This window comes from Dryas octopetala, chromosome 2 (genome assembly GCF_963921425.1).
Source record: "Dryas octopetala chromosome 2, drDryOcto1.1, whole genome shotgun sequence".
NCBI classification, from domain to species: Eukaryota; Viridiplantae; Streptophyta; class Magnoliopsida; order Rosales; family Rosaceae; genus Dryas; species Dryas octopetala.
Window position 1 is genome coordinate 1,604,317 of NC_141367.1, and position 27,116 is coordinate 1,631,432.

A 27,116-nucleotide genomic window follows, 5' to 3' on the forward strand; every position below is an offset into this window, starting at 1 on the left:
ATGTATAGAAAATATTTATATGTAAGTACCTTATACCACTTGAGTTCCCACTGCATTTGCAGTGCCGCACCGGGAGTAAGCCAAGGTCGATGATCTCCATATTTAGCGGCAAGATGTAATGCATTGTTACCTTGGTTGTCCACCTGACAAAACAAGTTTTTTTGTACATTCTTTTGTTTAATCATTCTCTTGAGCAGCAGATCGTAAACATGGGGTTGCCTATTCTCAACTGCCACGAGTACAATATTCTTGTTATGAGAATCCACATCCCGGATAGCCATTGGAAATTCGTCTAAAATTTTCTCCACCATTTCAGTCACTCCCATCCTCGCTGCAATTAATATAGGTGTCTGCGTTGCTACACGGACAATTTTCTTGTTAAAAACTGACAAGATGCATTCTATACAATGGACGATGAATTTGTGAAGATGCATGCTACAATGGACGTGACATTGAAATGATTTGTTTTTTGAGAAACAACATTGAAATGAGATTAGATTAGCATGCATGACAACTAGATAGTTACATGAAATAGAGGATATCTCTATTTACAAGAGTCTCACATGTTAAAAACTAGGAAGCGATTAAGGCTTTATGCAAGTATTCCAACAGTCTCCAATATATATATCTCATTAACTAGAGTCAACCTCATTACAATGAACCAACGTGTGGTTTATTCATCCTGTATATTGCATTCTAAAATTGTTGTCCCGACAATTATTGGGATGGATCGGTAGACTGCCACACCCCATGATATGTCCAAGTGAATTAATAAAATATGCAGTAATATATCTTGATCGTATATTTACGAAGAAAAAATAAATAAAAAAGATAAGTGATCGATTAGTTGATTACTAGTCAACTTACCAAGTGCATTCTGATCATGCCCTGTTTGGTTTTCAGCCTTTAGCATAGACTGCATAGTAGCAAGGTCAGGAACTCCAAATTGGTCTTTATCTCGTGGTTGAGTTTCTTCCGGATTTTGTAGATACATGTACGAAGAAGTTTTCTCAACTAATTTATTCATGATTTGGTTAGCCCATGTATGTCGCCATTTCTCTTCGTAGGTTCTTGCAATCCCCAATATGCCTAGATTATGTCATTCAATTCAAGGCACATTATTAAGGTGTATCGAGGGACTCTAACACACTATAATATGCTTAAGTATTATTTTTTTAGATTTAGGGGCTGAAAATGTTCTCTTATTATACAATCTGATACATATATTATGTTGCGAGAATCGAAATAAGCCCAAAGCATGTAAGCCACTAAATTAAAAACGGGTGCAAAATTTAATTTTATATCTTTTTTCCACTTTTTTTTCTCGTTCTCAAAATGATTTAATACTTAAGCGTATAAAATTGACAATCAAGATTCGTTACTCGATTAATTTACCTTCTAACTCACAAATTTTTTGCTCCCTTTCCTTAGTTCGAGTTTTTGGCGAACTCGAACTATGATTCTATATCTGGAAATATTGAACCATGTCAAAAATGGAATAAAAGATGACATATATATAACATGGTTCAATATTTTAGGGTATAGAATCATTTTTTGAGATTATATTTTATGTTTTAACTCTCGACTTTTCTATTATAGTCCAAAACTTGAGAGTCCAAACCTAAATCTTATTGGAGGAACATGAGTTCAAACCTCGAGAGTTAAACTTAAAATGTAACCAAAAAGTTGGCATCGATCGTCGAAACACAATACGGAGAGTCTCATAAGTGATATCTCACTATGGCTAAAATGAGGTATACCTCATTTAATATATATATATAGGCTTCTTCTATTGAAGTATATTTCAACTTATTTATGTTGAGGTATGACTTTGTTGGGACCCACACGAGTCGTTTTGTGTCGATCCAAACCGTTTATTTTTTACATCTTCATTGATAGATCATCCTTGCAAAAAATTAGTCAAATCGGAAATCATTTGTTTATCTAACTTTGATAAAACAAATGAACGGTTTCATCGAAAATATTTGGTTCGTCTATTTATTTGATCAAAGTTAGATAAGCAAATGATTTCCGATTTGGCTAATTTTTTGTAAGAATAATTTATCAATGGAGATGTAAAAAATGAACGGTTTGGATCGACACAAAGCACTCATGTGGGCCCTAATAGGGTATATCTCAACATATATTTATTATTTATTCATGGGACATTTCTATTATAAACAAAGTGTAATTAGAATCCACCACAAAGTTTGATACTGACCAAACAAGAAATAATCCATCATTAGCAAGGCCTTCATCATAGAGTTGAATAATTTAACAGATGAGCCATATATATAATTGCCATGATTTTTGGCCCGTCCATTTGGTGATCGGCTTGTACCTGCAAAGTGGCAAAAAAATAATGCTAAAAGTTGCAATATGTTGACTGAAATTAATGAGATGCCTAAAATCCTCTCAAAAACAGTAAAATGTAATATGAACTTGAATAGTTTGTAAATCCTCCGATATCCATATATAGTATTAATCCTCTTTTTCTTTTTTTTTTCTTTTTTTGCCACTCCATAGTATTAACCCTTAAACTTCAAAACTAATAATATATTTTAATTATTATCGGAAAAAATATGTATCTTAGTTGAGAATTTAAAAAACGAACTGAAATTTAGGTCTTGCAAAGATATTTAGCCTATTTTCCTATTCTTAGAGTTATAAGTACTATACTAGAATAATTTCAAGCACTATATATATTCGAATAATTTCAAGCTAGCTAGCTCTTTGACGTATTTCAAGCACTATACTCGAATAATTTTTTAAGATTCTGAAAAAAGGAATAAGAGTTTCTAATAAAAGTAAAACTGGGCTAGTTTACAAAAATTTCTTTTATTGATGTAGACTGCAGAATGCACATCATGCAGTTGGGAGTTGGGACTATAATAAAGTTGGAACACATTGACTATTGTGGTGGACAAAACTCATTCCAACATATATGGATAATAATTAATGCCCCTTGGAAGTACGTAAGACAAGTTTTGATAGTGAGAGGGATATATACATTGTGTCCGGTAAAATCATAAAGGTAGCCTTACAAAGTGGAAGATATCTGTTCGGCGCAATACCATAATAGATACAACAACTTAAACTATTAGGGAACAAGTTAATAATAAAATGATTAATACCAAATCAAATTAGCTAACAAAAGATTCATGATCAGTAATCAATTAAACAAGGTTTTCTAGATATCTAAAAAGGATAGGATGGTTACCTTGCAATGAGCTGGTCGTTTGTTTCTCTTGATCACCAGCATTACCACTTTTATTTCCTTCATTGGCTAGAATGTTATTGAGACAACAACACAGCTTATTTCCCAATGATTTAGCTAGAAAAGGAGCAACTATATTAGACTTTGTGTGGTACACATGTGCGGTGATGAAAATTGCAACACAAAAATTAATTAGATGAGATCATTAATTGGATGATATCAGATCATACTGTCTCCATTTTTGTCGTACGGACAAGCCTTGTTGTCTTCCGCCTCACCCTTGAGCTCTTCAACAATCAAACCTGATCAACATAACTCATTTTCTCATATCATGATTATGATCTTGATATAACATGGTTCACTTATCAACCTAAAACTAATTGACATTAGGTAGAGCAAACTGCAAAGGGAAAAATGCATGTGCTGTATATCATTAACTAAACATCTAAAAGGTTTATTTACGTATGGTAGAGAGGCTTACATTGGTATATAATACGGTTAAACAGTCCAAGGCGACTGTTGCTTTTGAATGCTGCAGGAGTACTGGCTAGAATATGCAGGGGAGAGAAGCCATTTTGATTGATATAATTAACAAGATCTGGGTGCCATAGAATTATCTGAAATGCCAAACCTATTAAAAGAACATAAAGGTCAATTAATTACTGACTGTAGACACATAAATTTCAGTGACAAAAAATCACGAACAATTGTTGGGTGGTCAATAAATCAAACTTTGACTGGTCAAAATTAAGTCTATATGGACTACGTGGCCTATGAAATTGCGACATGTGGCGTATGACTACCGGAAGAAAATGGGCCCAGGGATAACACTAGGCAATATTCGGTGGGTCTTGATCAATTAAATTAAGTTGATGGGCCTTAACCCAAATTAAAGTCCAATTGATTTGCAAGCTTTTGAATCATTGGAATTAAGTCTTATTGGTCCAATTTAAAAATTAAATTAAATGAGTCCAATTCAAGGCTCAGACCAAAAGCCCAAATCAAAGTCCAAGGTCCATCAAGAGCCCTGAAGTGCCTATAAATATACAGCTTCACAACATAAAATGGGCCACAATCTTTTGGCAAAGAAAACATCCACAAGACTCAGAAACTCTCTCTACACATTTCATCAAATTTGTGAGAAAGCCATCAAGCCCAATTACACAGTGCCGGCTCATTCACCACTTGTCTTGTTCAAGATCAAGTGTTCATCACCCTTGAATCAAGATCAAAACCTTGGAGATCGAATCAGAGGAGTCTTTTCTTGTGAAAATGCAAAAATCAAATATTGTAACCCTAAATCATAAATACAATATATTTATTTTGTACACGTGTTCTTGTTCATTTAATTTTGCAGGAATTGTGATTACACTAACATTACTTTGAAAGTTCAAAATTTGAGCAGTATTATAAAGAATACGTACTACCATACTTAATTACCAAATTTTATATCAAATAATGTGACAGTGTATCATTTATTTAAATTTAAACTCACTTTGGACCTCATAGGTACCATGTGTATTGAAGCATCATTCGGTAACCATATTAATTTGATGACTTTAGCATTATTGAAATTATATATACAGTACATGTACTTACTGAAATATTCACCGGAGATAGCCGCATGGAGAATGGTATCACCATTTGTAGCTCTAGTTGTATAGCAATCTTGTCCGCAGTGAGAATGAAGGCACAGGAAAGCGTCTTCATTGCCATTAAGAGCTGCCAAAAAGAGAGGGGTCTCACCATCGTTGTTGCCAAGAGACACAAGTGCCTCTTTTCCGGTGGCCATTTTATGGCACATTTTCAAGTCCCCAAGCGCAGCAGCCAAATGGAGAGGTGTGTTGCCTTTCACATTTGCGATCTTCAGTATCTCATTATATTCATTGTCTCCAATGCTGTCCAACAGCTCCAGCACAACCTCTGTTTGGCCATCTTGGACAGCGATATGTAGAGCTGTTTCTTCTGATTTGGTGATTTTGGCCTTTTGAGCTGTGGAACTTTTCTCTGATGAACTATAGTCGCTCACAACCTCATTCCACTCGCCTTTCATGGCATGTTGGAACAAGCCATAGGCCACTTCCTCGTCTGAAACTTTGTCTTCCATCGATCTATGCCCTTGATCGATCTTTCTCTATATTCAGTCTTAATTTGATTGTATTTTAATGGTCACTCTAAGCTATATATATATATATGTGTGCGTGTGTGTGTGTGTGTGTGTGTGACAAAGGCAAAGAAATCAAGACAAAAGAGAGCTTCAATATTGAGCGTATATATACTTGTCCATAGGGGGCATAATATTATATAGTTCCTAAGAAGGAAGGCATTGCTTGTGTTTAGTAGAGAGAAAAAGTCTCAATGTATCGTACAAGGTATGACTTGTTCTAGACTTCATGCAGATTCATTTTCTAGTCACATGGAGAGAAAGTATGCATAATGTGCATGGCAGACTTCATGCAGACTGCTAGACAGACAATCAATGCATGAACTCCAGAATATATTTAAAGTTTTCTAGTAACAATATATATAAAAAAGCTAACACCCCGACGTATGCAGTCTCATTTTACATGTGACGTGACAAATCAATGTAGACAGTTTAGCTGTAGCTTGACCTACATATTACATGATACATATTAGTGATAAGTAAATATAGGAGACGGAGAACGGAGAATGAAAGATGAAAGGTGGAGGTTTCGAACTGAAACCTTCTGAAATTAGAGTTCTAATATATTCTATGTTAGATTAACAAGTAGTGGATAGTAAAAGTTTAAATGTGTAGAGATATGATCAAAATAACACAGATCATTAAATGTCTATCAGTGTATAACTTTTTTATTCTTTTTTGAAAGTTGCATTGATCGAATGTGTATAACTAAAGCTACATATATATCACTGACATGTGACTCATGAAATATTCTGAATTAGTTACAGATCAAGTTATCCGTTTTGTTCCAATCAAGTTCGTACTTGTTGATGATAACTAAAGAGTAAAGACACTCCCTTTATTTTTTCTTTAATTTCTTTAAATATACTATAAATCATATATATATACAGTAATGGTCACTCGCTCACCATAGAGCTAGCGGGGAATTCCCCGCTCACCTAACCACCCATTCACCACAGAATGGGAAATTCAATGATCGGGACGGTCCATTTTTTAGGTTCATCCTTAAGGGTCGTCCCTGTAAAAAATCAGCCAAATAAATAATTGTTTGGTCCTCCAAACTTTGCAGACAAATAAAGTTCATCATATAAGGTTGAAATAATGTTGACAGTAAGACACTAGCTAAACAGTTTTCGATTTGGCTGATTTTTTGCAATGATGATCTTTGAATGATACTCTAAAATATGGACGGTTCTGATCATTGAAATTCATTGTTGGGTGGTTAAGTGAGCGTTGAATTCTTCGCACTATGGTGAGCGAGTGATTATTACTGTATATATAAAAACTTTTATATATAAATGATTTGTGTTACACAATTTTATACAATTTTGGTTTTGATTTTGATAAGTCTCAATATCAATTTAAACTGACCAAGTGCATCCCTAATTGTGTATATATAATTGTGTAAGGATATTTTTACCCTTTACAAACGCGAATCTTCATTGGAAAGTTTGTTAAATAACCATTTTTAATACAAAACTCACTTTTCTGACCCTTAGCTCCAAACTTAATGTTTTTTTTACTCTTTTTCCTATTTTCAGACAAAAATACCCCTAATATACACCCTCCTCTTTCACTTCAGAATTTCCCTCACCTCCCTTCTCCTCCCTTCTCCTCTCTTCGATCTCTCTCCCAAACTCATTCTCCTCCCTTCTCTCTCTCTCTCTATGCAACACAACAGTTGTCGGAGCACAAATAGAGGTCGGCGACCTCGTCGGGCTCTAAATCAGAGACCAGCGACCTTGGACCTTGTAGCTTGCAAAAAATCTTCTTTTATTATGTGGACAGCTGCTCCTGGTATATAATAAATGGAAAAATTGATTTGGAAAAGTGAGTTTGTTGTTAGATATTAAAAACATATCCAAATATGAAATTCCGACATGGGTTTGTTGTTCCAGATCTTAGATTTTGATCTGGGTTTGCTGTTCTAGATCTGAAATTATGACCTAAGTTTATTGTTCTAGATCTGAAATTTTGATGGTCGACAAATGGTCGACACATAGTCAAAAAATGGTCAACAAATGGGAGAAGATGAACATGATGAACTAGTTGCAGCACTATCTAATGTGGTGACCATTTGTCAACTATTAGTCGACCATGTGTCGACCATCGAAATTTTAGATCTAAATTTGGGTTCCATTGATGCCGAGCTTTGAAGATAAATACGAACAAAAAATTCAGATCTCCGAACCTAACTTGATGAAACTCTAAAAGCAAAAAAGTTATTTTATTAGGCTTTCCCCATCATCGATCAAACCCAGATCTCCAATTTTCATTAATTTTTCTCATCAACTTTTTTTATGCACAATAAATAACTTGTCGTCAGTGGATCGATATGGCTAGTTAGCCAGTACGTGGGTCCGTCAGTGGTGGAGAGAGAAGGGGAGAGATGGGGTGGGGTAAGGAAGGGAGGAGGATGGCAGTGGAGTGGTGTTTCCCAATCTGGTATTTTCATACCAGATCTGATATGGTGTTGATATTCTAGAAAGAAGATGGGTTGGGGAGAGAGAAGAGAGGTAAGGAAAATTCTGAAGTGAAAGAGGAGGATATATATCAAAGGTATTTTTGTCTGAAAATAAACAAAAGAGTAAAAAAAAAAAATTAAGTTTGGAGCTGAGGGTTAAAAAATTGAGTTTTGTATTAAAAATGGTTATTTAATAAACACATGATGTTTTCAATGAGAAATATATATACACCATCCGTAGAAATGGAGAATTGGTGATCATTAAACTAACTTTCTAGATGCCAAGAACAGTAATGTACTTAAGATGCTTTTTTTTTGCCTTTAGTTTTCTGATATGGTAAGATGTTTATTTTTCTTTTTTATTTAAGAGAATTTGAACTTCCAACACTATGGAGAGAAATATCACTAAATCAATAATTAATTAGTTAGTGGTAAGATACTTTATTTAGACGCGCCTACTAACATGAAATGAGAGTAGAAAAAATAAGAGTTACTCATATTCCACTCAAATCTTATCTTTACTTACATTTGAGAATTAAACTATAAGTGGGGCCCACTCCAAAATCCGCAATCATATACTACTTTTTTTTTTTTTTCAATAATCACACTCTTTGGAAAGACTTTGTATTGATTCCTATTTCATTTGGAGTCATAGCTTCATATCAAAATTACTTTCAAACTTTTTTTGTTTTAATAAAACATAATGTATTTTGTACAAAGATATTTTAGTAATTAATTAATTTTTTTTCTGATTTATGATCATCAGTAATTCATTTTCATTCTTTAAATAGTTAGTAAACAGCTTAATGGCAATGATTCCACCACACTCCAATTCCTTTTCTTCTTAATCATTCTCTCAATTTTTTTTTTTCCACTTTTATTTCATATTAGTAAACGTGTTCTTAAGTAGGCTTATATATACATAATACAATCATTTTATATTTGATGGACACTTAGTCTAACTTTTTTTTTTTTTATTCCCAACTTACATGACTTCTCACATTGAAAGTACAATAAAAAATAGTAAAAATCCGCACTAGTTATATAGCTTGATCGAGAAGTCTCGTGCCCACATATTAGATTCAAGACCTACACTCAAAGACAATAAATAATATGGGCCATTGAAAAAGCATCAAAGTAAGCCCATGCCAAGTAATCACAAAACGAGCCCATGAGAAAGTCCAAAGCCCGTTTGGAGTCATACAAACCAATTTTTATAGGGCTGGGTAAAAATACCGAAATACCAAAAAATACCGATATCGTACTGATTTTATACCGAAAAATACCGATACCGAAAATACCGATGAATTCGATAATGGTATTGGTTTATAAAATCCGGTACCGACGGTATACCGATACCGACCGTATATTGAAAAAGTATAATTAAAATAATTCATTTTTATACATTTCTATACTATATTAGTATACCCTAAATATAAAATACTTAGTATTACCTTTCTATATAATTTATAATTTTATATAATACATTTCTAATTTTCTATAATTTATATTAATATGATATAATATTAGTAATTTAGTATATTGTATAATATGATATAATATAGTAAAATATGGTATAATATGATATAATATATTAATATCAATATGAACTATGGAGTTATGGACTATTTATGATTTATGTAATTACCTCAATCATAAATGTATAATATGGTATAATATATTATTATTAGTATATGGTATTAGTCATTTAGCCTAACGGCTCTATTAGGTATATGACCTATACCATATACCCTAAGGTTTAGAAGATGATATAAATTAAAAAACATGTAAACTATTAAGTTATTGACTATATACTATAAATTATAAAAAACATATGTAATAAAAATATAAAACTCCAAACCCCAAAGTCCAAACCCCAATTGAAATTTGAAACCCCAAAATACCCTAAACCCCAAAATACCTTATTTATTCATATACAAAATAAAACTTTATTTTTATTATTTTTTATTTTCTTTTCCCCCCTAACCCACGTGCCCCCCCCCCCTTTCTTTCTTTTCTTTTTCTTCTTCTCTCTCCTCCCACCCGTGTCTCTTCTTTTCCCCTTCTTTTTCTTTCTCTGTGCGACCACAGCCCCAACCACAATCAATTCATCATCAGTTCATCACCATCAGCCCCAGCCCCTTCTCCTTCTCTGTCGCACCCCCTCCCTCTCTCCCTCTCTCTGTCTTATCTCTCCCCCTTCTCTGTGATTTTTTTTATTTTGGTGTTGTAGTCGGACCGCCGCCCGCAGACCGATACCGCCGCTCGCCGACCGATGCCGAAGTTGTCGGTTACCGACCCATGTCGGTCAGAATTCGGTATGGGTGTTTCGGTACGGTAACCGTACCGAACCCACCCCTAAATTTTTCCCTTACTACAACCATTATTCTGTATAACTCATACACTGACACGTGTTATAGCTAACTTATGTGTTAAAATATAGAGCGGCACCTATAAAATTAGTTAAACTCATATGGAGCCTTACCTAAACCCAAAATTCTTTCAATTCTCCACAACACACATATTTAGTCTTGCCCATATCCAAAACTCATCAGCAGCCAAAATTTTTAAACACTCAATATTTAGGGATGTCATTTAGGGAAAAAGAAAAAAAAAAAGGAATGTCATTTGGCCAAAAATAAAAATGAGGGATGCCATCGAGCCATCTCCATCAGGGAATCGGATACCCATTGGGAATGGGTTGGCATCTCAATCAATATAATATTTAAATAAAACTAAAATCTCAAAATTATTAGGCAAACAAAAATCTCACTATTTTTCATCCCGATTTTTTTACCATTCGGGTTGGGAGCCCACAGGGATCCAGTTTGGCAGGAAAAATTGCCTGTGGTATGCTAGGGTGGAACACAAAACCCAGCCTGTATGCTAAAATAATACCACAGGCTAAAAATAGTCATGAGATCATTCTCTTAACTACATGATTAACAACCTCCATTTAGCGTTAAAACTGGTAGAAGAAACCAAAAATGGATACTAAAAAAAGTTCAAGACCCTAATAATATATTTTTGTTCATTGTCAATCATAACTCTCACAACTCTGCATTCTGCAGCTTTTAATAATGTGGTGAATGTAATGATAGTTTTATGAACAAGAACCAGTTCCACTGACTTGATTTCTCAAAGTTTCACACTTGATGCAAATCCATTGGTCTAGAACAGAACTTAGGTCATATTTGCATTTAAACCCAAAGAAACTAACCCACCTTAGCCTTAACAAGCAAGTCAGGCAGACAGGTTTTCTACTTCATACAATGAAAAGAATGATACGGTTAATCATTAACTTGGCCAATAGGGATTAGATAAATGGAAGAATATTCTCTTAACAGTCTGAAATCTTATGTTGCCTATTGATTTGAGCCATTGATTAAGTGAAATCTTGAATGTATGATCCAAATTTACAGTCTAGAAATGTAAGATGTCAAGTACAACTAAACGGAAAAATATGATTTGATCCATTGAAAAAACGCATCAGAATTCTTCCACAAAACCATCTGCCTGAAATCGACCAAAATTTTCTGTTCCATAAAACAAGTCATGTAATTTGTGAAAGCAAGCTAACTTTACAGCTAAAAAAGGAAGCTAATTCAAAGGAAATAAGAGGTGAATGTAGAACTATACTCCAGCAGAGCTTTAATAGAAATAAAAAGCCAATCCTACTTTGTCGTAGAAAATTTAGTATTCTTCATTAGCTATGATTCCTTCTGTCTATGTTAGATTACTGCCTGAGCTTTTCTTTTTCCCCCCAGATACCTCAACCAACCAGCCTCTAACATTCTCCTCCAACTTCCTCAGTTGAAGACCCTCATCATCGAACATCTCCATGTCGAATATACAAGGCACCAACTCCTGCTCCTGGAGATGCCTCTGCATTTGGAACCTTCTTTGGAGTTATGTAATCTTCAGAATCACTTTTGCGTTTTGCCAGAACTACTCTCATTGCTCTCAGCTGGAGTTTGTAAAGAGTCTCCAGGCTCAGTTTCTTCAACTTTTGCATCTGATTCTGCCATACTTACATCTGCTTCAGGAAACCGCTGTTGTAGTGGCACTGCATCACTAATGACTTGACCAGACCTCAACCTCTCCCGGTAATCCTCCATTTCTATTCTGTATCGCTCTTTATCTTTAACGGCTTTCTCCTGATACACCTACAGTTCACAAAAAGTCAATGCACCTGAAGTTATGTGGACATGAAATTATATGAATTGAATTCTTAGAACATATGTATAGTCCTTACTGCTTTTTCAGACTCCTTCAATTTATTCCAGAGTTCACCAATCATTCTACTTATCTCTCTATCCTTCCCTGGATGAAGTGGTTTCAGCCTTGCATGCTGCTCTGCAAAGAAAAAGTTGTACCCACTTCTGTTCGGTTTTGGATGAGCAGGATCCCTCCTTTTTATCTCAGATTTCTTCCTCCGGCGACGACGGTGGACACCAGGTATAGCTGAGGCAGTGTCATTTCTGTTAACCATAATGCTATAATTCGAAGGGACTTGTGGAACTTCCTGTACCAGGTTCTGCGGAGCCTGATAAAGTACACCTCTTAGCTTCTTTGTGCCTTTGGTGACAGTAACCAGATATCCACTTTCAAATTTCCCATCAATCACCCCTACCACAGTATCTTCTGGTGATGGTGGTGTGCTGCCTGCAACAGGAAATGTTACTCAACTATTAGTTACATATGTATCATTAAGGGTTTTATGTTGATATTTCATTTCTTAGTGTTCCATTACCCAAAGAAAATATATGAATCAAATAAAAGTTAGTCTTATTACAATTGAAGTGCCATAAGAACTATAGTTTTGTTTTCATTCTCAGCACATCTCAGCAATCAAAAAAAATTTAATGAACATAATAAACACTTGACAGACATTTTAGAGACAGTTCCCTCAGGGAGTAAAAGAATTACCTTCCAAGCATTAATGAACACAACCAATTTCCTAAGCAGTTCTGAAGTACGTAAAAACATTTGGCTACAAAATCTATATAACTGAAGTGATTTCTGGTATAATCTACATTACAAGTTCATTCTCTACTAAGTAAGTCCGATAGATACCAGAAAAAAGGGCAGTATGCAACAAAATCATTTCAGCCAATACCATATAAGTCTGGATAGATTTGACAATTTGGTTCTCCAAAGTTTTGGCATACCGACTTTATGCATAATGATTAACCGCTGCTAAAACAAAATGTCGGGAAAAGGAAAGAAAAAAGAAGGATCATCACAACCAAAAGTTGCTCCAAAGAAACGTTTCTTCAAAGTTTTAGACAGTGGGGGAGGGGGAGGGGGGAAACATTAAAGAAAGGAGAAGCACCAAATCAGAAAAAATTGCAAAGCTACAAATAACAAGTCTTTGCCCAACCCCCCTTTTGGAATTTTAAAAAAAAAAACTAAAAATTTCCCTCATTTTTTCCCATTTGTCTAATCGAAGCATGAACAAAGAGGACAAAGAAACCTCCAGGCAATTCTGAATTTAAATGTGTCTGCTGAAGAACACCTCCATGAGATTCAGCTGATTTCCGTTTAGTTCCTCCCCTTGGAGCTGGAAGAGCTGTCATATTCTGCAAATTACCTGCCAAAAAATTGTTGTATTATAAAATGAACAGTCCCAAAGAATTTATTCAAATGAAGCCTAAGTGTTCAATGAGCACACCAGAAGCGAGAGGATTCCATGCTTGAGCCTTAAAGTAGTAAATTTGTTCATAGTGAAGAAGCAATGAATTATAATATTTCCGCAGCACAAAAGATGCATTTGTAGCTGTGGATGGAAAGTTGAAAATAGCGGTAACTTCCTTCCATCTTCTATCTCTAATAATCTGCAAACTCCATTCAACTAGAAACTTAGTAACCTTGTAAAACTCATATTCAGAGAACAAGAAAACATGTAACTAGTCACTCCCATCCAACTTCTAAGAAAACACTAGTTAAAACTGGAAAATATACAGAGAAATTTCCATGCACAGCCTCAGACTGTCACATATAATCACCAGTAATTAGGAAATAAGTAGAATATCAGAGGCACATAACTAAAATGAATCTTTAGATGGTCAAAGGACACATTAAGATTTTTACAAGGATTCAAGCACAAATTTATTATATTATACGTGTGTGTGTGTGTGTTTAAACAAAAAATTACAGACTTCTTCCGTACGATCTCATTGTGAGTTATACACTACCCATACCATAGACAGAGGTCAGGTACAAACAGATATCAATGCAAAAGTGTGTGCGTGTGTGTGATGCAAAAGTGTGTGAGTGTGTGTGTGTGTGTCTATACATATATAAAAGAAATTATTACACAGCTCTTAGATCGGTTATGAATAAAAAGCACACTAGTTAACCATTACCAAATTAATTTATAAGAAAAATAATTGAAAAATAAGACCTATATAAATTCAAATAAGCACCAGATAAGACATCCTTGAAATTTCAATGTAAGGTATGCAGGAAGAAGATTCGATCAGGATAGTTAAAAAGAGCTGTTTCTTACCTTCTCAATACCCCCACGGGATGTTACCTCCACAAAGAGTCGATGCAAGTCTAGCTCTTTTCCTCCTATAATAGGTATCCTGCAGTTACAACACAGAGAATGTCAACAGCAGTATAGAACTCCAGAAATAATAAGGCAGAGAGGAAATAAAGACAAGCACATTGCCATAAAAGGTAATCCACAAACCAAAAACACAAGCTACTTCTACCTTGTAGGCATGCTAACACCTACCCACATGGATACAAGCCAGTCCTGCCTAAGAATATTAGAACACTCAAGAAATCTGATTCAAAGTTATTATTGAGAAGGTACTACAAATTTACATGAAAAATGCACAAGTAACTACTATTTGGCATCCTACCTAGTCCAATGCAAGTCATCCTTGCCTAAAACTACATACAAAACCCATCAACTATTTTGGGGTAACAGACCATTGGACACTACTGATCTACCTCCTTCATAAAACCACATCAAAGCATTCTGTTAAAAATTGTCAGTTTCATCAAATAGCAGTGAGAAGGCTCCAGAACTCTAAAGATGCTGGTAAGGCAGTCACCAAGGCTTTTCCATGCCAAAACTGATAAGTGGATGCTTGCCAAAGATGAACACTTGAGAAAATAACTATTAACCATTTTATTGTAACTTTCCGAAGAGCTAGAACAGTCTAGTGGAACAAAATGTATTATACACCATGATTCACAGTCATCCTAACCCAATGGTTTATCTCACCCATAAAAAAAATACACCATCAAACCCAATGGCTCATGCACACATTCTTGCATGACATCCATCAAACATAATCTAACCCAATGGTTTATCTCACCCATAAAAAAAAATATACCAGGGAGAGTAACATCTATGGTAAATTTCCAAGCTCTTCTAAAGTCTCATATGAAGATTTGGATCTCATGCATTTCAAGTAAAGCTCTTGATGATCTGTTATAATACCTATGATAGCATTCACCTCCCTAGAATTGAACCAAATCCTACAGTAACCAACCAGAAAGAAAAAGGTAATAATAATTGGTGCAGATGTGTCCAACACCCGGAATTCGTGTATAGCAGGAGTAGGCATCAAATTGGCAATAACATAGAGGTTGAGTTATTTCAAGGAATCATGAAAAGAAAAATAACCACTTTAATAATTGTTAAAATAAATATGCACATAGCAAATTCCTTAAAAACAAGAGTACCTAATCCAGGAGTTGGATAAAGTTCGTTTTCACTGAGCAGTTAGGATAACTTTCCTTTTCAACTTTGCAAAATGGATGCATGATTCACATTACAGAAAAAGGCCCCATACCAATTAAGTAAAAGTATGGTCTTTATGCTCTGTTCTGCACAATTTAACAGAATTATTTGTTCTAAGAAAAAGAAGAAAAAAAAAACCCCCCACGAAAACTAGATTTCTCAACAAAAACTAATCACTTAATCAGTAGAGATTGGGAAAAGATGAGAACTTGATCAAACAGATCATGAAACTAGAAATGATGACTACGACTGAGTAGCACACCATCAATGGAACATGCAGAACCAAAGCAAAAAATGTAAATGGCATCAATGTAATGAGAAAAAAGAAAACCCCTTTCATGATTCTTTCTTTCAATATCAAATTTTTTAATTTTACAGGTTAATTAGTACTAGCAGAAAAAGAGGCAAAAGATAAAGCTTACATAAACTTGGTTCCCATTGAAGCATGGAGCTTTTCCAAAGTAGCCATGAAAAGCTTAGGATTGGCTGCAACATCCTCGTGTTTAGCAAGAGGGGCTGGATATGGAAGAAAGTGAGAGGGTGCTTCTTTCATCAACAATGGGCTCTTGTTGGCACAAGAAGTTGATGCCATTGCCAAAACCGTCACACCACATCCAAGTCTCCCCTGCCCTTTCCCTGTTCAACCATCAACTACAGCACTCTTTTCTTGTTCTTCACTGCACACAACCATAAATACAAGTGAATAAAACAAAAGTTTATATGTCAAAAAATTGAACAAGAAAAAGACAGTTGCAAATCAACCAATGAGCAACAGTTGCAGGCGAAACTAACTGCATGCAAAATGCAGGAGAGAAATCAAGCATATTGCCAAAAACACCAACCCCAAAAGATGAGAAAAGACAAAAGTGCAGAGAATAAAGACAAAACTAAAAGGATAAGAAAAAGAGAATTTGATAAAAAGAAAGAACAAAAGAAACCCAAATAAAAATAAACATAAAAAATCACCATGCAGATTGCAGCAGAGAAATTGGAATAGCAATGAAAACCACCTTGACCCATGAAATGACTCCCAGTAACAAAGGAGAGATTCAAAGCCCAAGAGAAGCAAAAGGTAGAGTATAGCTGTCTGCACAGCCATAAATTCCTTCAGAGTACCGAGGATGTAACAGCAAGAACCCATCAAAACTTCAGGCCTTTCAAACACACAGAGGCTAAAAGCAGAAAGCCTTTTAAGCTAAGGCAATAAAGACTCGGATGATACAAAAAGTCTCCCTGAGCCAAACTGACAAGCCTATATTATAGCCTATATTGCCTTGCCTGACATTCCAAAGATAATATGGTATCTAATAAGTAATTAAGTACTACACAATTGTACATCAAATGGTATCTGCATTAACAAAGGCCAATGCTTTTTCTTCTTCCTCTATGCAATATCTGACACTCTTTTCAAAATATCGAAAGATTTAGAAGATACCATTGCCAATACCAATGGTCCAATACCAATAGGTCCAATAACAGAGTTGGGTGAGAGAAAGAGAGAGTGCCCAGTGTGCCCGTCAATCAAGAAATGGCTCTTTCCAATAGGGACCCAAAACTCACCTTTGCCAAGCAGCCCCACCCCCCATTTGAAATTTCAAATCAAAATCTTCCATTTCCATGGAGACCAAAGAAAATAATTGAAAAAGTAAGGATTACCCTCAATAGAATACAGCAGTATTCATTATTTTATTTGTTTCTTCTATGTATTCCGTGTTTTATAATCCTCTAGATTAATGAGAAATAGAATATTATATGTTTAAGGGATATAAAATGCAGATAACCCAGATGAAGAAATGACAGACATAACATACCACCAGTTATTCACATAAATAAGTAAAAAAAATATAAAATAAAACTTACCAACAGAATGGGAGAGAGTGAATTTGAGCATGCAAAATGAAATGACATTAAGGAAGAAGCTTAAGATTAATCCACTATCATAACCAAAGGGAGGTCATTATTTTTCTTTTTTCTAAACTCCTCTCTCTCTCTCTCTTTTTTTTTTTTCTTTTTCTTTTTGGGTATTTTCTTTTATTTGGGTGGTGACCATTTCAGAATCACGAGGATGAAAATCCAACCCTAATAAAACATACAACCTGCCAAATGACAATTTTATCCCCATCTAATTGAGATACATGCCACATTTTGAAGGGTAATTTGGGAATTGTTCCGCACTTAATTAGGAGGGAGTTTCCTAAGTGTCCAAAATATTGGGTTAGCCATGAGTGCCCCGATCCCTGAACCATAAGAATAAGAAAATATTGTTCTATTATTCCCCTAAAAAAAGTATGTGATATTATTATGTAGAGAAAGGCGTAATATGATATCTGACAATGTGTATGAGTGTATCATTCATTATAAATTTTCTTAATTTAATGTATGTTATCTTATTTATGATTATAATTTAAAATATAACTAATTAAAATGAAACGTAGTATCACAATTATACCAGCGTATGAGAAAAATGTTATAAGTTATTTTAAAGTACCTATATCAATTCCTTTACTATTACTTTTCTAGTTGAATACCATTTCTCATTGACCAAAAAAAAAAAGGAATACCATTTCTCTTTACTAAATTAACAAATAAAATATAAATGTGTGAGATATGGGTATTTATTAAATTAACCAAAACAATATACGGGTATTATAATAATGAAAGTGGATGAAAGCTTGGTGTCGTGAGAATGGCAAAAACGTGTCCTATTGACTTTGCGCATGAAACGGCACAAAGTAAATCAAGAGGATAAGAAACCAAAAATAAGGGGTGGGCCGTGCTGGTGAGACAGAGATATGGGTGCCGTAACAGCAGCTTCTTGGTATTTAATAGGCATTTAATTACTTTACAACAATTCCCACCCTCCCTTTGGCCCTTTATTTTCTTTCTTTATACTCCTCATTTAGCTTGTTTAATGCCCATTTTATTATCATCGCCAACCTTCTGAGAGTCAAATTCAATTGTTAAGGGATATTTATGATTGTGTGTGGTTTAATATAGAATTTGTACATGATTTCTTGAGGTGGCCAAGATGGTAGGACACTTGAATAAGATACTATTTCTGGTAATAGCATTCAGACTTTTTCAATTTCTTTAGAATGGAAAAGATCAATGGTTATTTTGGACATGGATAAATTGTTGTAAGTTATGACTTTTAGACGTGTTTGGATGAAAAAAATAAACTTGAAATATAAACAAAACTCGAAATTAACAAAAAGAGCTATAATAATTTCCTTGTTTGAGAAATAAGTCACAACCACCACCACCACTCATTGAACTCATTCTCACCCGCACCACCTTATAACACCACCACCCCTGGCTTTGTCCTCAGCATCCACACCACCACTACATCCAACACCCTCACCCGCAGCCACCACCTCACTCCACTACCACCCTTGCCTCTCTCGTCATCGTTGACGCCACCACCACCATTGCCACCACATTACCACCAAGCACCAGTGTTGTTACTACTATTGTTGTGACTTACTCTTACCACTATTGCCACAATTGTCACTCTCATTGTCAATATTGCCAATATTGCCACTACCACTACCACCACCATGCATAAATGCAGATGCACCTAAAAAGATAACTTGTAAATTCCACATTTAAATCTCATTATATTTAATCAGTTAACCAAATAAGAATTTTACAAATTTTAGAACTTGACATCTAATTTTCTTGAATCTCAATCACTATTCTCTCCAATTGGTTGGACTGTAGGTGTGCTCATTAACTTGACGGCGAGGTCTCTGGTTCAAGTCTAGAATGGGCCCAGCTGTGCCAGGGAAAAGAATAGAAGAAGTATTTGACTCCTTTCGACATGCTCTACTAGGGGATATAGTGAGCTCCTCTCTTGCAACTGGGTCGTTGCGATTATGGGTCGGATGTCTAATTGTCCAGGCAATAATGATAGTATCTTGTACATGAACCAGTGGCTCACTGTTCTTAAGTAACGAGGAAAGGGATCGAAGCATATCACTTAGAGACTCTACTGAAACAAAGATGGGCTATCTAGAACATAGAGGAGGTAGAATAAACAATTCGTCAAATCTAATACGATCATACATGGAGAGTAAAGATAAGGCAAATCAACTATGACTATAACATTGATTGAGGAAGAAAATTATGAACTTGGTTGAAAAGAAAAATTTTGTTTTGTATATGTTCCCAAAAAGATACTCTTGGTTACGTGTCAAGCAAGTCAAGATTTAAGGAACACATTTTCTTTCGAATTGAGCATATCAATACGCGGCCAAAAGCTAGAGAAGGACTTACATGCAACTTGGTTTTACCAGGTGTTATCCCCTCCCCCCCCCCCCTCCCCTCTCTATCTCTTTCCTCTCTCTCTCTATTTCTCTCTCTCTTTCTTTCTCTCTCTCTATTTCTCTTTCTTTTGTGATACCACCTAATCCTCTAACACGGGAATAAGTAAGTTATTCTCCAAAAGCTAAGCGTATAATTGTTGGATTGCACATGATTTGACTTCTTTTCAAACAATCAAGGCTGAGGAAGGAACCAATCGCAACCCATAGTTCTTTTTGCCTTATTTGCAAAGATTTTGGGGTCCTTAATTAAGTGTGACTGTGAGTGAATTCTAATGTTTGTGTGACTATGGTAAGTTGATGGGGTCGAGATCGTAGCAGTGAACAGTAAAAATAAAATCGTAACGAATTAAATCTTCAATACTAATCGAAATTCTACGAGAATGAACAATAAAACGCATAACGTAAAACTAATTGAGATAAGCATAAATCAAATCTATGAACTAATAAGTAGACATAAACTATAAATAAATGATAAACTAATTTAATTTAAAAATTTAAAGAAAGTGTTGATCAAACAACTAAAAATCAAAATTGCCCAAGATGAAACTTAAGTCTCAAAGTTAAACACAAGGTTAACCTTAGAAAGGCCATTAGTTTTTTACTGATACGCCAATAGTTCACGGTACAAAAGCATCTTTAGTTTTCTATTGACACCCAATTGTACACTAGTACAAAAACCTTAATAAACATCAGTGATACACTGATGTCTATTAGGTTCAAAATTGATAAGTCCAGAGGTGATATTTAAAGTAACCATAATAAATGTCTCTTTCGAACTAAATTGGGGTGGGTTCGGTACGGTTACCGAATCAAAAATCCTAAACCATGTACCAACCGGATCCCTTTCGGTTGGCCATTTTGGTTACCGAGACCGGTACCGGAATGTCGGTAAACCGGCACTCAGTTAGACCAGCATTCTCGGTCAACTCGGCTCGGAATGGGCCCTGACCGGAAACAGAGAAAGAAAGATTGCAGAGAAGGAGGAGATAGAGAGAGATATATATATATCGCATCAGAGAGAAGGAGGAAAGAGGGAGAAGATGAGCACTTGGGGCAGCAGCAGATCTTTGCAAGTTCTTCTCCATAAATTGAAGTTGGCCGTGATCGGAGATGAAGGCGGGGATCAGAGATGAAGGCATGGCTCGGAGATGATGGCAGAGCTCGGAGATGATGCGAAGCTCAGAGATGATGGCTTGATAGCTAGGCCAATGATCAGTATTGTAGGATAAGTAATTGCTCTACATACATGTTTGCATGCAAAGTTAACTTGCTGCAATATTAGAGGGATAGCTCCAAGAACCAAGAATGGCATCTCAATCTTTTCAATTGGCCACTTTGTGTGGTAGCCATCAAAGCCACCTACGTCATTCAAGTTTTTTGTGATTTGTGGGAATTAAGATTTCATGGGGTAGGATGTATGGTAAGAATGAGAACAACCAATCAAAGAATGCCACGTAGTTTAAAAATAAATAAAAAAAGAGGTCTTAATCATTATATTTTATATTCTTAAAAAAAAAATATAGGGTTATTTTGTTTAAGTCTTGTTTTATTTTATTAATTAATTTAATTTAGACATTAGGGTATTTTGGGATTTGGTTTGGGGTTTGGAGTTTGGAGTTTTTACTTTTAATACATTTATATAATACATTTCTATACCCTAATATACCTTTTTATATAATTTATATAATACAGTTCTATATAAAAACTAATTAAAAATACCCTAAACCTTAATATTATACCATATCCTAAACCTTAGGGTATATAGGGTATACAATATAGTGATATACCATATTCTAATATTATACCATATCCTAAACATTTTTATAGTTATATACTTATATACCAACTATGAAAGTATGAATTATAGTCTTAGAATATAGGATATAAGGTATATGATTTAAAATTTTTAAAACACACAATAGAGTTTAGACTTTAGGGTTTAGGGCTTATAAATTTATATATGTTTTATAAATTATAGAAATGTATATAAATGTATTATACCATATCCTAAACCTTAGGGTATATAGGGTATACAATATAGTGATATACCATGTTCTAATATTATACCATATCCTAAACATTTTTATAGTTATATACTTATATGCCAACTATGAAAGTATGAATTATAGTCTTAGAGTATAGGATATAAGGTATATGATTTAAAATTTTTAAAACACACAATAGAGTTTAGACTTTAGGGTTTAGGGTTTATAAATTTATATATGTTTTATAAATTATATAAATGTATTATAGAAAGGTATTTTAGGGTATAGAAAATTAGAAATGTATAAAATTGTATTATTTTAAATTAAATGTTATATATACTCGGTCCGGTTCGGTAAACCGACGGTTCTAAGATCTGAGAACCGAAATCAAAACCGAATATACCGGTTCGGTTGGCAATTCAAACCAATATTTCGGTACGGTTCTTCTCCAGTACGGTTATTCTCGGCATCGATTGAGCCGGTTTCAGGTTCGATCTCGATTTTTCTGTCAAACCGACCCAGCCCTAGAACTAATATCTCTTATATGGTTAAACATCTTATTTTCAGCCCACCTGATATCCAAAAACGAGATAGAAAATAGGTTTTGAGTTCTTTCAATGTATAAAACATCAAAAACTAATATAAATAAAACGTTAGACATTGTTTTTTTACTCATTTTAGATGTGAAAGCCAAAAAAATCATAAATAAAAATTAATTATATCAGAGTTTCATTTAAAACTGATTTATAATTTCTTAGAAATTGATTTCATAACCCCATTTATATGTCAGTTTTTTATGATATTTGGATTTGAAGAATCATTACGACATCAATTTGGACCTCATAAGTTTTTTATGATATTTGGATGTGAAGAATCATTATGACATCAATTTGGACCTCATAACTGATGTATAAACTGTTTGACATGTCAATTTTCTATGATACTTGGATGTGAAAAATCTTTTTGACATCAGAGGTATTATGGTTATAGATCGGTTTGTTTTAGAAAACGATATGTAAAATATTTTTATTAAAATATTTTTATTATCGGTCTTTTGCAAAAGCCTGTTATTTAAAAGGGAAAGGACTCTAGTTTTTGGTTGAACCATATTATATTGTTTTTCGTTTTACAAAACAGTGATATGTTAAGCTATTTATATGTCAGTTTTGTTGTCCAAATAATAGATATAATTGCCCTGAAAATTCAAGCACAAAATTTGGCAAGAAATTTGTCCATAATTTAAATCTTTCATTCTCTCATAGATGATCCATTCAACCAAAAATGCATCCATTCATTTAACCAATCAATATTTGCTCATGTACATGTTCCAAAAGCTAGCCATTCATTCAAGCAATCAAGCAAAAAATCAATCAATCAATTGTTCCCAAAGCCAGCTGCCTAGACTTGCAAAATATTGGCATGACAGCAATTTATCTAGATTTTCCAGAATATCTACCCTTGTTCAATAATCTGCCCACAGTTACAAAAATCAGAACCGTATGTGTACTACTTGTTCTATCTTCAGCCTAGCTTTACAAAAAATAGGTATGGCAGTTGGCATGGCAGCAATTCCTAAAAATTGAAGAACAACGACCCTTGTTCAAAAATCTGCCCACATTTACAAAATAACCACATGTACAGCACCATGTGCTAACTCGAGCCTTTCCTTTTTACAAAAAAGATGGCATGGCAACATATCTTCACCTAAATATCCACAAAATGGCAAAACACTTACTCTAGCACAAACGTACCAACATGGCTACAGATACTTCAAGGTCACAAAGCCTCCTCATTCAAGCCGCACCTCATCAAGGCTTGTTCTTTACATTAGTCCACTGAAAACATACAATAAGTAATAAATTAATGATCAATACTGCATGCAAAACTCAATTTCACCACTCAAAAAAAAAAAAAAAAGTCAGATTTGCAATATATCATTCCCAAAGAAAAAACCCACAGCAGTTCAAGATTAAAATACCAAGCTTTCTATCTAGAAATAAACTATCCAAAGGCAATAAAAACCAAGCTAGATAAACTACCACTTGCTAACCACTTAGATAAAGGCAAGAACAAAAGAAAATCACAAAAGGTTTGGAAGTAAAGTCCTAAAATGGATGTCCACAAACATTAAGTTAAAGATGATAACAAGCAAGTCACATACGTACACAAAGAAACACAAAAAAAATGAATAAAAAATTGACATGGAACACCACTTAACTCTTTTGTAAAGAAAACCAGATGATAATCGTAAGGAAAATTCAACATATATAAGCAGATTTTAAAAAAACCTTAATTAATATCTAGAAGCACAAAGAGTCAAAGATCAAGAACTAAACAACACATTCCCTTTCAGAAATGTTCCTTCAGTGCTGCAAGCAAGTTAACCTAAAGCTAACACAATGATCATGACCGTAAAGCTAATTACCAACAATCAAACAAGTGAACGACCTCAAATCGTTATGATCACAAACTGAATCCAACAAAATCCATCGCAGAAACAACATGTATCACATTAATGTCTTTATTTTGAACATCAAAGTTGCAAATAATTAAATGTTGTTTGTATTCTGGATAGACAATAACCAAAGTAAAATGTAGGAAATAATTAAATTAAAAATTGTTGGATATAATTGGGGAAATTAAGATGACTTACAGAGGCAGTGGTGGTGGTGTTGGGATGGAAAAAGACGATGGGAGCCACAACAACAAGAGGCTTCCTCCTGGAGAAGGAGAAGGAAGCACATGCATTTGCAGCAGTCACCACCATCTTCTTTGCTGCTTTTCTCACTTTTGATGATGCAAATAATGGCACAACAGAAACCCTCCCCCAAAGTTGCAAATAATAGCACATCATCTACCAGTTTCTCAAGAGAAACCCACACAAATTTCCATCAAACAAGTAAGCCGAAACTACACACTACATATGTGAAGAAAAAAAAATAAATGAATGATTGGGATAGGAAAGAGGAAGCGAGGCTTCAATTACAAGATGTTGTGTGAATTAGCAGAATTAATGCTATACTGACAAGTGATCGACAACAACTTGTTTCCAAATTACTGCTGATCATTTATTTATTTATTTTATATTTGGACTGAACCATACAAAATCAGAGTACACAAGTGGAACTTGTAAAGGATTAGTGAGCCCTTAGGGAAAATTATCTACTCCATGTTAATCAAGAACTTAGGCCGACTGGATTATTATACCGAATTAAAACATTTAATTTGTCCTACTTAAAACATCAAGCCAAGTCATGGTAACTATGAATTTGGATCTTTCCCACTCATAGTAGTATTTTCTTTTAAAGAAAAACAGTGTAAGAAGCTTTACAAATTCATCTTTTAAAGTGAACCTCTAAGATAAATGAAAGAGTGAATCTATAGGTCTATACTATGGTCATGTCGCCACACGCCATTTTATCTTTAGTGAGTGTTAGGTTCCTTCTCTTTTATGTTATGTGAAGGAGGTTGCAGAACAACTAGACAAGTGTTTCAAGTTATACAAATATGGTATTATTGTGCAGACTGCAGGTTATTGAGCCTAGTTGTAGCTTATCTGACATTTAAAAAAAAAAGATAAAAAAAAGATAAAAGTTTAAAGCCTTTACTGTCTAAATAGTTTAAAATTGTACCAGCAAGAGTACCTTCCTAGGCTTTGTGACATTTGTTATTTCCTTTTCTATTTTATGCAGTTGCATCCTACAACTTCTAATGAATTAATTTAATCTCAGCAAGAAAGAACTTAAAGTTGACCAATACACAGTCCAGAGGTTAACCCCCTTTTTTTTGTGTTTAGTCTACAAACCTAGAGTCATGCTTATTCTCAACATCAAACATAGGAATTAGATGAATATGCAGCAGTGTAGCAGGTAGAATTATCAAATAGAAGACTATACTATTACAATTAATTCTCAAACTCCTATACTGATTGGACTACTAATTCACTATTTATTCTAGGTATGCTAGCAGTATACTCAAGCTAATATTTTTAACAACTAAATAAGTTCCTTCACTATAAGTGAATATTCTGATATGAAACCAACTAATTGTTTATGGCAATAATTTGATTAGTTCAAGAGCTCTGAGTTTTCTTGTCTAATTAGAAGTAGAAACACTACACTAAAAGGTAGCTCAGACAGGGATTGTAGTATATATATTATGCATGTTTACTCCAGGACTCCAAGGGATTCCTTAGTTTTGTAGGTTTCTCTTTCTCCCCCTAAGTAATCTTCCAACCAATAACAAGACAGAGGCAAGGACTTATCCCCAGTTATATGCACTACAATCTTAACAATAAGAAAGTGAAACTAGAACTCCTACCCAAATTGTCCCATTCCTAACACACATCATATGCACATATAGTCATGTATAGATATATATATATATATATATAGAAAAAATAATTTTTGGATTGGCTCCCCTACCTGTTTTTGAGTGAAGTCTAGAGCTCTCGTTCTTCACAACTTGGACTTCCTAAAAGAAGTAGGCATCACTCAAAACCAGGGACTCGTAAAAAGAAAAAACAAAATATCCAGTACAAGCTGTGTGCAATTGTAACTCCTTTTTCTAAAAAAAAAAAAAAAAAAACACTAAAATAGCTTTGTTAGGAAATTGGTCTGTCAAAAACCAGGAAGATTCTGTTCAAACAAACCTTTCCCTTTTCTTTGAAATAGTTCTTAGAGAAGAATCCCAACCTTTTCAGATTAATTCTCTAAACCCTTTTGATTTTTTTAAGTTGAAATCCTTTTCTTAACTTATGAAATCAACATGCATTCAAAAGAAAGGACACAAATTCTATTATGAGGAAATTAATTCCTAGATTATCTTCTTCCCTTTAAGAACATTTCAAGGCAGGCAGAGAACAATAAAGACTAGCTTTTCATGGCTTCAAATGATTATTTTCATTTTGAAAATTAAGATGAAGGAGTTGGTTGTAAGAACTTGAGAACTCAACATCATCACAGAGTTGATGGCAACCTTTTTTACAGATACCACATACATAAACCTTACATGTATATATATCCAAGAGAGTCACTAACATTAAATAGACAAAAATCCAATTTCTACAAATTTCAATACTCCAATAATATCAAACATGAGAACCTTCAGGTAAAGAGGACACTCATCAGGACATGCAAATGACCAATCAAAACATGAGAACCTTCAGGTAAAGAGAACACAAACCTTCTGCTGTTCCAT

At 34.4% G+C, this 27,116-nt stretch overlaps 2 protein-coding genes across 2 annotated transcripts in view; both read right to left on the reverse strand.

The window, feature by feature from the left end:
* The window catches only part of LOC147292401 (uncharacterized), a 61,378-nt gene extending 56,075 nt beyond the window's left edge, over positions 1-5,303 (reverse strand). Inside the window, exons 1-6 of the mRNA XM_086230312.1 lie at positions 4,817-5,303; positions 3,699-3,848; positions 3,445-3,519; positions 3,221-3,286; positions 868-1,089; positions 30-358 (exon numbers count right to left, since the gene is read on the reverse strand). Coding sequence (XP_086086438.1) covers positions 30-358; positions 868-1,089; positions 3,221-3,286; positions 3,445-3,519; positions 3,699-3,848; positions 4,817-5,270 — 1,296 coding nt within the window. The 5' untranslated portion in view covers positions 5,271-5,303. The remainder of the gene's footprint in view (positions 1-29; positions 359-867; positions 1,090-3,220; positions 3,287-3,444; positions 3,520-3,698; positions 3,849-4,816) is intronic.
* A 6,016-nt stretch (positions 5,304-11,319) lies between these two features.
* Positions 11,320-17,267, reverse strand: LOC147292405 (HMG (high mobility group) box protein with ARID/BRIGHT DNA-binding domain-containing protein). Its single transcript, XM_086232617.1, has 7 exons — positions 16,618-17,267; positions 16,030-16,284; positions 14,357-14,435; positions 13,520-13,682; positions 13,322-13,438; positions 12,101-12,510; positions 11,320-12,011 (listed from the first exon to the last, which is right to left on the reverse strand). The coding sequence occupies exons 2-7, from the start codon at positions 16,197-16,199 to the stop codon at positions 11,772-11,774; spliced, it is 1,179 nt and encodes a 392-aa protein (XP_086088743.1). The 5' UTR covers positions 16,200-16,284; positions 16,618-17,267; the 3' UTR covers positions 11,320-11,771.
* Positions 17,268-27,116: the final 9,849 nt, after the last annotated feature.

Excerpts from the sequence above, each read along its gene's own strand:
- LOC147292405 (XM_086232617.1), bottom strand. The coding sequence starts at position 16,199 with ATGGCATCAACTTCTTGTGCCAACAAGAGCCCATTGTTGATGAAAGAA. Across the intron at positions 13,439-13,519 it reads ATGGAATCCTCTCGCTTCTG|GTAATTTGCAGAATATGACA; the intron begins GTGTGCTCATTG and ends ATTTTTTGGCAG. Across the intron at positions 12,012-12,100 it reads TGAAGGAGTCTGAAAAAGCA|GTGTATCAGGAGAAAGCCGT; the intron begins GTAAGGACTATA and ends TGTGAACTGTAG.